Consider the following 13,257-nt stretch of genomic DNA (forward strand, 5'->3'; position numbering starts at 1 on the left):
AAGAATCCTGGTGGCTTCTGCCATTGCCACTCTGCTCTTTGTTCCGCCTTGACGGTTTACATGAGCCACGGCAGTGATGTTGTCTGACTGAATCAGAACCGGTAGGTCGCGAAGCAAATTCTCCGCTTGACGAAGGCCGTTGAATATGGCCCTTAAATCCAGTACGTTGATGTGTAGACAAGCCTCCTGGCTTGACCACAGACCTTGGAAGTTTCTTCCCTGTGTGACTGCTCCCCATCCTCGGAGTCTCGCGTCCGTGGTTACCAGAACCCAGTCCTGAATGCTGAACCTGCGACCCTCTAGAAGGTGAGCACTCTGCAGCCACCACAGGAGAGATACCCTGGCCCTTGGAGACAGTCTGATCATCTGATGCATATGTAGATGTGACCCGGACCACTTGTCTAGAAGGTCCCACTGAAAAGGCCTCGTAAGACGCCACCATCTTTCCCAGAAATCGAGTGCATTGATGCACCGACACCATTTTCGGATTTAACAGGTCCCTGACCAAGCTCTGGAGTTCCTGGGCTTTTTCCATCGGGAGAAAAACCCTTTTCTGTTCTGTATCCAGAATCATACCTAAGAAAGGCAACCGGTTCGTTGGAACCAACTGTGACTTCGGTAGATTGAGAATACAGCCGTGCTGCTGCAACACCCTCAGGGAGAGTGATACGCTGTTCAGCAACTGCTCTCTTGATCTCGCTTTTATTAGGAGATCGTACGGGATAATTGTGACTCCCTGCCTGCGCAGGAGCACCATCATTTCCGCCATTGCCTTTGTAAAAACCCTCGGGGCCATGGAAAGCCCAAACGGCAACGTCTGAAATTGGTAATGACAATCCTGTACAGCAAATCTCAGGAACGCCTGATGAGGAGGATATATGGGGACATGAAGATATGCATCCTTTATGTCCAGGGACACCATATAATCCCCTCCCTTCCAGGCTGGCGATGACCGCTCTGAGTGATTCCATCTTGAACCTTTTCAAGTATAGGTTTAAGGATTTTAAATTCAGAATGGGTCTGACCGAACCGTCCGGTTTCGGGACCACAAACAGGGTTGAGCAATACCCCATCCCCTACTGAAGCAGGTGAACTTTGACCACCACTTGTTGAAGAGACAATTTTTGAATCGCATTTAAAACTACCTCCCTATCTGGGGAAGAAGCCGGTAGGGCCGATTTGAAAAATCGGCGAGGAGGCACTTCTTCAAATTCCAGCCTGTAACCCTGGGAAACAATGTCTATTGCCCATGGATCCACCTGTGATTGAACCCAGACCTGGCTGAAAAGTCGAAGACGTGCCCCCACTGGGGCGGACTCCCTCAGCGGAGCCCCAGCGTCATGCGGTGGATTTTGTAGAAGCCGGGGAGGACTTCTGCTCCTGGGAACTAGCTGTAGTTGGCAGCTTTTTCCCCTTGCCCTTACCTCTGGCAAGAAAGGAAGATCCCCGTACTCTCTTGGATTTATGTGACCGAAAGGACTGCATCTGATAATGTGGTGTTTTCTTAGGCTGTGAGGAAACATAAGGCAAAAAGGTTGATTTACCAGCAGTAGCTGTGGAAACCAGGTCCGCGAGACCTTCCCCAAACAGTTCTTCACCCTTGTAAGGCAAAACTTCCATATGCCTCTTCGAGTCTGCATCACCCGTCCATTGTCGGGTCCATAGGGCTCGCCTAGCAGAAATCGCCATAGCGTTGGCTCTGGAACACAGTAGGCCCACGTCTCTCCGAACATCCCTCATATAAAGGACAGCATCCTTAATATGACCCAGGGTCAATAAAATGGTTTCCTTATCCAGTGTATCAATATCAGCAGATAAGGTATCTTTCCACGCTGCTACAGCGCTACAAACCCATGCTGACGCTATCGCCGGTCTGAGTAATGCACCAGTATGTGTGTAAATTGACTTCAAGGTAGTCTCCTGCCTGCGATCAGCAGGATCTTTGAGGGTTTCTGTATCTTGAGATGGCAGCGCTACTTTTTTGGATAAGCGTGTCAACGCTTTGTCCACCCTTGGGGAGGATTCCCACCGTATCCTGTCCTTAGCCGGGAAAGGATACGCCATAAGAATCCTTTTGGGAATCTGCAGTTTCTTGTCTGGAGTTTCCCAAGCCCTTTCAAATAACTCATTTAGCTCATGTAAAGGGGGAAAAGTAACCTCAGCCTTCTTTTCTTTAAACATGTGCACTCTCGTATCCGGTACAGAGGAGTCATCTGTGATATGCAACACATCTTTTATTGCAATAATCATATAATGAATACTTTTAGCCAATTTTGGCTGCAATTTCGTATCATCGTAGTCGACACTGGAGTCAGAATCCGTGTCGCTATCAGTGTCTACTACTTGGGATAGTGGGCACTTTTGAGACCCAGAAGGTCCCTGCGACATAGTGAAAGGCAGGGCTTGACTCCCTGTACCTTCCCTGGACTCTGCTTTGTCCAACCTTTTGTGTAATAAATTCACATTTGCATTTAAAACATTTCACATATCCAACCAGTCAGGTGTCGGCGTTGCCGACGGAGACACCACACTCATTTGCTCCACCTCCTCCCTAGAAGAGCCTTCCGCTTCAGACATGCCGACACGCGCGTACCGACACCCCACACACTCAGGGAATTCTCTATCTGGAGACAGTTCCCCCACAAGGCCCTTAGGAGAGACAGAGAGAGAGTATGCCAGCACACACCCAGCGCCAAATGACCCTGGAAAAAAAATTCCCAGATATAGCGCTTTTTTATATATATTCACTGCGCCAAATTATGTGCCCCCCCCCCCCTTTTTTAAAACCCTCTGTCACCGTGTTCAGCAGGGGAGAGTCTGGGGAGCCAGCTTCTCAGAAGTGTGAAAATTGCGCTGGTGAGTGCTGAGGGATAAAGCTCCGCCCCCTCAGCGGCGGGCTTCGGTCCCGCTCGATTTCTTTAAAAACTGGCGGGGGATTCTCTATATACAGCCCGCAGAGCCTATATACATATTTTAGCCAGTCCTAGAGGTTTAAAATTGCTGCCCAAGGCGCCCCCCCTGCCCCCCCAGTGCCTGCCATGTGTGCTGTGTGTGGGAGCAATGGCGCGCAGCGTTACTGCTGTGCGTTACCTCATCGAAGATCTGAAGTCTTCTGCCGCCTCTGAAGTCTTCTATCTTCTCATACTCATCCGGCTTCTATCTTCCGGCTCTGTGAGGAGGACGGCTGCGCGGCTCCGGGACGAACTGCGAGGGGAGACCTGCGTTCCGACTCCCTCTGGAGCTAATGGTGTCCAGTAGCCTAAGAAGCAGAGCCTAGCATTTAAGTAGGTCTGCTTCTCTCTCCTCAGTCCCTCGATGCAGGGAGCCTGTTGCCAGCAGGCTCCCTGAAAATAAAATACCTAACAAAATTCTTTCTTTCAGAGAAACTCAGGAGAGCTCCCTGTAATGCACCCAGTCTCCTCTGGGCACAGTATCAAACTGAGGTCTGGAGGAGGGGCATAGAGGGAGGAGCCAGTGCACACCCATATCTAAAGTTTTTTTTGTGCCCATGTCTCCGGCGGAGCCCGTCTATCCCCGTGGTCCTTACGGAGTCCCCAGCATCCTCTAGGACGTAAGAGAAATAAAAGTTGGTATCTTTTTCTCTATTATTAAAGATAAAAGATGGACATTGGCAATCACTTAATATCTATTACCCCCATAACAAGACACCTTATTAATGCTACTTTTCCAACAGACTTATAACCGGGTTATTGACGGGGCAACCCGGGTCAAGGTTTGGTGAGAAAGGGTCGGAGAAAAATAATACAGGCTGCATTACCCGGGAATCCAACCCTGGTAGCTACCAGGATCAACCTGCACCGACCCAGGGAATCGTGCGGTGTGAATGCGTGACTAAAAGCATAGAGAGAGCCGGATCACTGGCACTAGGAGATGTCATCTCCAAGCACTGGCAGAGGAAAGACCAGGCAATAACCCAGGTCCAGCCTGCAGAATTACCGGTGCTTCAAGCCGTTGTGACATAGCTGAAATGAACTTGCGAGGGGTTACAAACAGCCATAGCTTCAGATTTAGAACTGTTAATTTTGTATCAAGAAAGGGAGCAAAAGGCATTTCATTCTGACTAATGATTAGAAGGAGACACTAGGGGTTGGTCTAAGTAAAAAGGAGACCATCCGCAAAGAGAATTTATAACGGGTACGCCCTACTTCGACTCCCCCGATATCAAGATTTGCTTTCATTTTAGCTGCTTATGGTTCAATGCAAAAAGCAAAGATAAGAGGGGAAAGGGGGCACCTTTCTCATCCCATTTCCCTGAACTAAAAGTGGGGAGTGCAGAGCATTTGTCATGACTGACTGATAGCTGAGAGTAAAGAGCTTTAATTGTCTGCAAAAAATTTCCATGCAGTCCAAATGAGGACAATGTAGAAAACATAAATGACCATGAAACGTGGCCAAACGCCTTTTCCGTCTCTAAGGCCAAGACAACCAAAGGAAGTTTTACAGTGATGTATCAAGCCTATGGTACATCTAGTGATGTCTGAGGCCTGACTGATGGGAACAAAGCCCATCAGTCAAAAAATTTGTATTGGCTAGCTATTTGCCAACCCCCAGACTCCTGTGTCATAGATAAAGCGGATTGTTTTTGTTTTTTTATTTTACACAAAAGCCTGCACATGTCCTTTAGATATGTGCAGTGCATTCTACAAATTGGGTCAATTATTTCAGCAAGTTTGTCGGTGGTTTTGCAAGTTTCTAAAGCTGCTGCTTACAATACAAAAATACATAGATGGTACTTCAATGTTCAATTGCTTACTGCAGTTTTCTGGTGGTGTTGGTTTTAGTCAATTGGGATTCCATACCACTGCTGAACTATGGGGGAAAAGCAAATATTGCAAAGCTACTGCTTAGGAAATCTACCCACTAGGTCCAAACCTAAGACTACTGTGTAGGATGGAATAAAGATGGGGAGACAAAACCCATCACAGTCGCCACAGCTGCGACAAGATGGAAATAGTTTGACCGTTGCTGCAGCAAATAAATCCGTTATCTGGATTTTAGATTCTCCCTTGGAACATACAGTACTAGGAGTTTACTAGATTATCATTTACTGGTCATCCTGCCAAAATTTGACATTGGTTTCTTTACAACTATATCAACTCTAGTACTTTTGACCTACCATTTGTTATTACAAAAATAAGCCGTACTGCAATATGTTTATTTCCGGAGTAAATATTTCCTTGTACACAACATTTTTTTTTTTTTAAATACATACTCGCAGCATTAGCCGGGGTGAGCTTAACACACCTACCTGATGGCAAAGGGATATAAATCCTCTTCTCCAAACGCCTCCTTAAAGCCTCATCAATATCCCATGGAAAGTTGGTGGCTGCAAGGACCATTACCATTTTAGAGGGGTCATCATTTTCAGATGCACCACCCACGCCTGAGGAAAAGAGAATACACTATTTGTTTCCTGTTTCTTCTTCTTGCATAATCCATTACCATATCACTACATATATCCCACGGTATAACACGATGCATGGGGAAAACTACAGCATAATTACACTTCTCTACAAATGTAAATTCTGCATCTGGCATGTAAATATGTGTTTGACAAATTTAGGGATACTGAATTCAGTGGAAAAATCAGATCATCCCTATCATGTCATGTTTATTACATACACACAAACAACAACAGCGGTAATTACAGACTCAATTTCCATCAATTTAGCATTAAATATTGAATCCATAAGCAGAATGCTTCCAAATTTGCCTTGTTTTAGCTTTGCTTAACTTTGGAAACTTTTCCTTCAGATAACTGAAAGCCTGGCCTTCTTTATCCAGAGCTTTCACAAATGTCTTCATTAGGCACAACTTAATGTGAAGTGGTAAAATGAGTGTCTGTGGCTCAACCAAAGAAGTGCACTTGATGTTTTTCTTTCCAGCAACGTAGGCTTCTCTCTCTGGCCAATTCTTTGTAATATAGTGATTTTTTAAGGGGTATATTCAATTGAAGTCAGATCCATTCCAACATTCATTTGTCGGAATGGATCCGACAAGGGCTATTCAATGCCATCTTAATTCGACTTTAAAAAAAAGTCGAATTGAGATGCGGGAGCTGAGACGGGGGGAGAGCCGCAGGCAGACGGATGTGTCACAGCCGCTGCTCATGGCAGCGTCCACCCAGCTCCAGCAGGTCTCGCTTGCTGAAGGACGCTGCTGTGAGCGGCGGCTGTGACACATCCTCCGGCTACGCTGCTATAGCCGCTGCTGTAGCGCTGCTCTCCCCCGTCTGCCCGCGGCTCTTTCCCCTCTCCTCCTCTCGGCTCCCTCATCTCAATCAGACTGTTTTTAAAGTCGGATTGAGATGGTCGAAAAGGTGGCCAAAACCTGTTGGTTTTGGCCCCGTTTTCGACAGAAGCACGAGGATCGGCAGCTATTCCGCCGATCCACGTTCTTTTCGACAAGTCGAATTCCTCAACTTGTCGAATAATTTGGGGTTATATTGAATAGATCGGAACCCCTTCCGACCTAAAAAAGTCAAAAACTGCCGTCTTTTCGACAGACGGCAGCTTTCAATTTCAATTGAATATACCCCTTAGTGTCTCTGTTGTCCCATAAACACAGAAAACAAGCAAGCAAAATGGCATCCATCGCTAAGAGTAGGGGCTTTGCCCCAGGATCAGCACATGGAGATGAATGAGGAAGATGAGGAGGGGGATTCTGATGATGTAGAAAATGAGGAATCTAAGCAGGATGTGTACCCCATAGCATAGGCAGAAGGGAGTCTTGCCGAGCATTTACTGTGATGAAATTAATGTAAAATTTAATCTCTCAAACACCTTATGTAATATCACATTTCTGATGGTATACTGGAATCTAAACACAAACTTACATGGAAATTGATATATATCATATCAGATGAAAAAAATAAGATTTTACTCACCGGTAAATCTATTTCTCGTAGTCCGTAGTGGATGCTGGGACTCCGTAAGGACCATGGGGATTAGTGGCTCCGCAGGAGACTGGGCACAACTAAAGAAAGCTTTAGGACTACCTGGTGTGCACTGGCTCCTCCCACTAAGACCCTCCTCCAGACCTCAGTTAGGATACTGTGCCCGGAAGAGCTGACACAATAAGGAAGGATTTTGAATCCCGGGTAAGACTCATACCAGCCACACCAATCACACCGTATAACTCGTGATACAATACCCAGTTAACAGTATGATAACAACTGAGCCTCTCAACAGATGGCTCAACAATAACCCTTTAGTTAGGCAATAATTATATACAAGTATTGCAGACAATCCGCACTTGGGATGGGCGCCCAGCATCCACTAAGGACTACGAGAAATAGATTTACCGGTGAGTAAAATCTTATTTTCTCTAACGTCCTAAGTGGATGCTGGGACTCCGTAAGAACCATGGGGATTATACCAAAGCTCCCAAACGGGCGGGAGAGTGCGGATGACTCTGCAGCACCGAATGAGCAAACTCTAGGTCCTCCTCAGCCAGGGTATCAAACTTGTAGACTCTTGCAAGAGTGTTTTAACCCGACCAAGTAACAGCTCGGCAAATTTGTAAAGCAGAGACCCCTCGGGCAGCCGCCCAAGAAGAGCCCACTTTCCTCGTGGAATGGGCTTTCACAGATTTAGGGTGCGGCATTCCAGCCGCATAATGTGCAAGTTGAATCGTGCTACAGATCCAGCGAGCAATAGTCTGCTTAGAAGCAGGAGCACCCAGCTTGTTGGGTGCATACAGGATAAATAGCGAGTCAGTTTTCCTGACTCCAGCCGTCCTGGAAACATATACTTTTCAGGGCCCTGACTACGTCCAGAAAACTTGGAATCCTCCAAGTCCCAAGTAGCCGCAGGCACCACAATAGGTTGGTTCACATGAAAAACTGATACCACCTTAGGAAGGAATTGGGAACGAGTCCTCAATTCCGCCTTATCCATATAGAATACAGATAAGGGCATTTGTATGACAAAGCCGCCAATTCTGATACACGCCTGGCCGACGCCACGGCCCACATCATGACCACTTTCCACGTGAGGTATTGTAACTCCACGGATTTAAGTGGCTCAACTCAATGCGACTTCAGGAAATCCAACACTACGTTGAGATCCCACGGTGCCACTGGAGGCACAAACGGGGGTTGACTATGCAGCACTCCCTTAACAAAAGTCTGAACTTCAGGCAGTGAAAGCCAGTTCTATTTTGGAAGAAAATCGATAGAGCCGAAATCTGGACCTTAATGGAACCCAATTTTAGGCCCATAGTCACCTCTGACTTGTAGGAAGTGCAGAAAACGACCTAGCTGAAATTCCTCCTTTGGGGCCTTACTGGCCTCACAGCACGCAACATATTTCCGCCATATGCGGTGAAAATGGATTGCGTTCACTTCTTTCCTAGCCTTAAATAGCGTAGGGATAACTTCCTCCGGAATGCCCTTTTCCTTCAGGATCCGGCGTTCAACCGCCATGCCGTCAAACGCAGCCGCGGTACGTCTTGGAACAGACAGGCCCCCTGCTGCAGCAGGTCCTGTCTGAGCGGCAGAGGCCATGGGTCCTCTGAGATCATTTCTTGGAGTTCTGGGTACCAAGCTCTTCTTGGCCACCCGGAACAATGAGTATAGTTCTTACTCCTCTCCTTCTTATTATTCTCATTACCCTGGCTATGAGAGGCAGAGAAGGGAACACATACACCGACTGGTACACCCACGGTGTTACCAGAGCGTCCACAGCTATCGCCTGAGGGTCCCTTGACCTGGCGCAATATCTTTGTAGCTTTTTGTTGAGGCGGGACGCCATCCTGTCCACCTGTGGCCTTTCCCCACGGTGTACAATCATTTGGAAGACTTCTGGATGAAGTCCCCACTCTCTCTGGTGGAGGTCGTGTCTGCTGAGAAAGTCTGCTTCTCAGTTGTCCACTCCGGGAATGAACACTGCTGACAGTGCTAACACATGATTTTCCGCCAATCGGAGAATCCTTGTGGCTACTGCCATCGCCATCCTGCTTCTTGTGCCGCCCTGTCGGTTTACATGAGAGACCGCCGTGATGTTGTCTGACTGGATCAGCACCGGCTGGTGTTGAAGCAGGGGTCTTGCTTGACTTAGGGCATTGGCAAATGGCCCTTAGTTCCAGAATATTTATGTGTAGGGAAGTCTCCTGACTGTTCCATAGGCCTTGGAAGTTTCTTCCCTGTGTGACTGCCCCCCAGCCTTGAAGGCTGGCATCCGTGGTCACCAGGCCCCAGTCCTGTATGCCGAATCTGCGGCCCCCTAGAAGATGTGCAGTCACCACCACAGCGACACCCTGGCCCTTGGAGACAGGGTTATCCGCCGAAGCATCTGAGAATGCGACCCGGACCACTTGTCCAACAGATCCCACTGGAAGATCCTTGCATGGGACTTGGCGAATTGAAATTCTTCGTAAGAAGCTACCATCTTTCCCAAGGCTCGCGTGCATAGATGCACCGATACCTGTATTTGTATTAGGAGGTCTCCGTCTAGAGACGCCAACTCCTTGGACTTCTCCTCCGGGAGAAACCCTTTTTATCCTGTTCTGTGTCCAGAACCATACCCAGGAACAGTAAACGCGTCGTAGGAACCAGCTGTGACTTTGGAATATTCAGAATCCAGCCGTGCTTTTGTAGCACTTCCCGAGATAGTGCTACTCCGACGAACAACTGCTCCCTGGACCTTGCCTTTATAAGGAGATCGTCCAAGTACGGGATAAGTACTTCGGCCATTACCTTGGTAAATACCCTCGGTGCCGGGGACAGACTAACGGCAACGTCTGGAATTGGTAATGACAATCCTGTACCACAATTTTGGGGTACACCTGGTGACGAGGGTAAATAGGGACATGCAGGTAAGTATCCTTGATGTCCAGTGATACCCTGAAATTTTCCAGGCTTGCAATAATCGCCCTGAGCGATTCCATTTTGAACTTGAACCTTCGTATATAAGTGTTCAAGGATTTCAATTTTAGAATGGGTCTCACCGAACCGTCTGGTTTCGGTACCACAACATTTTGGAATAGTAACCCCGGCCTTGTTGAAAGAGGGGTACCTTGATTTCACCTGCTGGAAGTACAGCTTGTGAATTGCCGCCAGTACTACCTTTCTCCGAGGGCAGCAGGCAAGGCTGATGTGAGGCAACGGCGAGGGGGAGTCGTCTCGAACTCCAGCCTGTATCCCTGTGATACTACTTGCAGAACCTAAGGATCCACCTGTGGGCAAGCCCACTGATCCCTGCAGTTCCCGAGACGCGCCCCCACCGCACCTGTCTCCACCTGTGGAGCCCCAGCGTCATGCGGTGGACTCAGAGGAAGCGAGGGAAGATATTTGATCCTGGAACTGGCTGACTGGTGCAGCTTTTTCCTTCTTCCCTTGTCTCTGTGCAGAAAGGAAGCGCCTTTAACCCGCTTGCTTTTCTGAAGCCAAAAGGACTGTACCTGAAAATACGGTGCTTTCTTTAGGCTTTTGTGAGGAAACCCGAGGTAAAAATTTTTTCTTCCCAGCTGTTGCTGTGGATACGAGGTCCCAGAGACCATCCCCAAACAATTCCTCACCCTTATAAGGCAGAATCTCCATGTGCCTTTTAAATGCAGCATCACCTGTCCACTGCCGGGTTTCTACTACCCTCCTGGCAGAATGGACATTGCATTAATTCTGGAAGCCAGCCGGCAAATATCCCTCTGTGCATCCTTTATATATAAGACAACGTCTTAAATATGCTCAATGTTAGCAAATATTATTATCCCTGTCTTAGCGTATTAATATTATCTGACAGGGTGTCAGACCACGCTGCAGCAGCACTATTTATGCTGAGGCAATTGCAGGTTTCAGTATATAACCTGAGTGTGTAAATACAGACTTCAGGATCGCCTCCTGCTTTTTTATCAGCAGGTTCCTTCAAGGTGGCCGTATCCTAAGACGGCAGTGCCACCTTTTGACAAACGTGTGAGCGCCTTATCCACCCTAAGGGATATCTCCCAACGTGACCTATCCTCTGGCGGGAAAGGGTACGCCATCAGTAACTTTTTAGAAATAACCAGTTTCTTATCGGGGGAAACCACGCTTCTTTACACACTTCATTCATTCATCTGATGGGGGAACAAAACAGTGGCTGTTTTTTCTCCCCAAAAATAAAACCCCTTTTATGTGGTACTTGGGTTTATGTCAGAAAATGCGTAACATTTTTCATTGCCGAGATCATGTAACGGATGTTCCTAGTGGATTGTGTATATGTCTCAACCTCGTCGACACTGGAGTCAGACTCCGTGTCGACATCTGTGTCTGCCATCTGAGGTAACGGGCGTTGTTTTGAGCCCCTGATGGCCTTTGAGACGCCTGGGCAGACGCGGGCTGAGAAGCCGGCTGTCCCACAGCTGTTACGTCATCCAGCCTTTTATGTAAGGAGTTGACACTGTCGGTTAATACCTTCCACCTATCCATCCACTCTGGTGTCGGCCCCACAGGGGGCGACATCCCATTTATCGGCCTCTGCTCCGCCTCCACGTAACCTTACTCATCCCACATGTCGACACAGCCGTACCGACACACCGCACACACACAGGGAATGCTCTGACTGAGGACAGGACCCCACAAAGTCCTTTGGGGAGACCGAGAGAGAGTATGCCAGCACACACCAGAGCGCTATATAATGCAGGGATTAACACTATAACTGAGTAATTTTTCCCCAAATAGCTGCTTGTATACATATATTGCGCCTAAATTTAGTGCCCCCCCTCTCTTTTTAACCCTTTGAGCCTGAAAACTACAGGGGAGAGCCTGGGGAGCTGTCTTCCAGCTGCACTGTGAAGAGAAAATGGCGCCAGTGTGCTGAGGGAGAAGCCCCGCCCCCTTTTCGGCGGACTTTCTCCCGCTTTTTCTGTGATACTGGCAGGGGTAATTTTACATCTATATAGCCTCTGGGACTATATATGATGTATATTTAGCCAGCCAAGGTGTTATTTATTGCCCTCAGGGCGCCCCCCCCCCCCCCCCAGCGCCCTGCACCCATCAGTGACCGATGTGTGAGGTGTACATGAGGAGCAATGGCGCACAGCTGCAGTGCTATGCGCTACCTTGGTGAAGACCGAAGTCTTCTGCCGCCGATTTTCCGGACCTTCTTCGTGCTTCTGGCTCTGCAAGGGGGACGGCGGCGCGGCTCCGGGAACGAACACCAAGGTCGGGTCCTGCGGTCGATCCCTCTGGAGCTAATGGTGTCCAGTAGCCTAAGAAGCCCAAACTACCACCTGTTAGGTAGGTTCGCTTCTTCTCCCCTTAGTCCCTCGCTGCAGTGAGTCTGTTGCCCGCAGATCTCACTGAAAATAAAAAACCTAAATATACTTTCTTTCTAGGTGCTCAGGAGAGCCCCTAGTGTGCATCCAGCTCAGCCAGGCACAGAAATCTAACTGAGGTCTGGAGGAGGGTCATAGTGGGAGGAGCCAGTGCACACCAGGTAGTCCTAAAGCTTTCTTTAGTTGTGCCCAGTCTCCTGCGGAGCCGCTAATCCCCATGGTCCTTACGGAGTCCCAGCATCCACTTAGGACGTTAGAGAAATAAGAATTTACTCACCGGTAATTCTATTTCTCGTAGTCCGTAGTGGATGCTGGGGACTCCGTAAGGACCATGGGGAATAGCGGCTCCGCAGGAGACTGGGCACAACTAAGAAAGATTTAGGACTACCTGGTGTGCACTGGCTCCTCCCTCTATGCCCCTCCTCCAGACCTCAGTTAGGAAATTGTGCCCGGAAGAGCTGACACAATAAGGAAAGGATTTGGAATCCCGGGTAAGACTCATACCAGCCACACCAATCACACCGTACAACTCGTGATACTATACCCAGTGAACAGTATGAACAACAACTAAGCCTCTCAAACAGATGGCTCCAAACAATAACCCTTTAGTTAGGCAATAACTATATACAAGTATTGCAGACAATCCGCACTTGGGATGGGCGCCCAGCATCCACTACGGACTACGAGAAATAGAATTACCGGTGAGTAAATTCTTATTTTCTCTGACGTCCTAGTGGATGCTGGGGACTCCGTAAGGACCATGGGGATTATACCAAAGCTCCCAAACGGGCGGGAGAGTGCGGATGACTCTGCAGCACCGAATGAGCAAACTCAAGGTCCTCCTCAGCCAGGGTATCAAACTTGTAGAATTTAGCAAATGTGTTTGAACCCGACCAAGTAGCAGCTCGGCAAAGTTGTAAAGCCGAGACCCCTCTGGCAGCCGCCCAAGAAGAGCCCACTTTCTTCGTGGAATGGGCTTTTACA

General features: G+C 48.2%; 1 protein-coding gene across 2 annotated transcripts in view; it reads right to left on the reverse strand.

The window, feature by feature from the left end:
• The window catches only part of KATNA1 (katanin catalytic subunit A1), a 142,889-nt gene that overhangs the window by 10,048 nt on the left and 119,584 nt on the right, over positions 1 to 13,257 (reverse strand). For both annotated transcript variants that reach the window (XM_063917512.1, XM_063917513.1), the window contains exon 9: positions 5,270 to 5,404. In XM_063917512.1, coding sequence (XP_063773582.1) covers positions 5,270 to 5,404 — 135 coding nt within the window. The remainder of the gene's footprint in view (positions 1 to 5,269; positions 5,405 to 13,257) is intronic.

This window comes from Pseudophryne corroboree, chromosome 4 (genome assembly GCF_028390025.1).
Source record: "Pseudophryne corroboree isolate aPseCor3 chromosome 4, aPseCor3.hap2, whole genome shotgun sequence".
Taxonomy (NCBI): Eukaryota; Metazoa; Chordata; class Amphibia; order Anura; family Myobatrachidae; genus Pseudophryne; species Pseudophryne corroboree.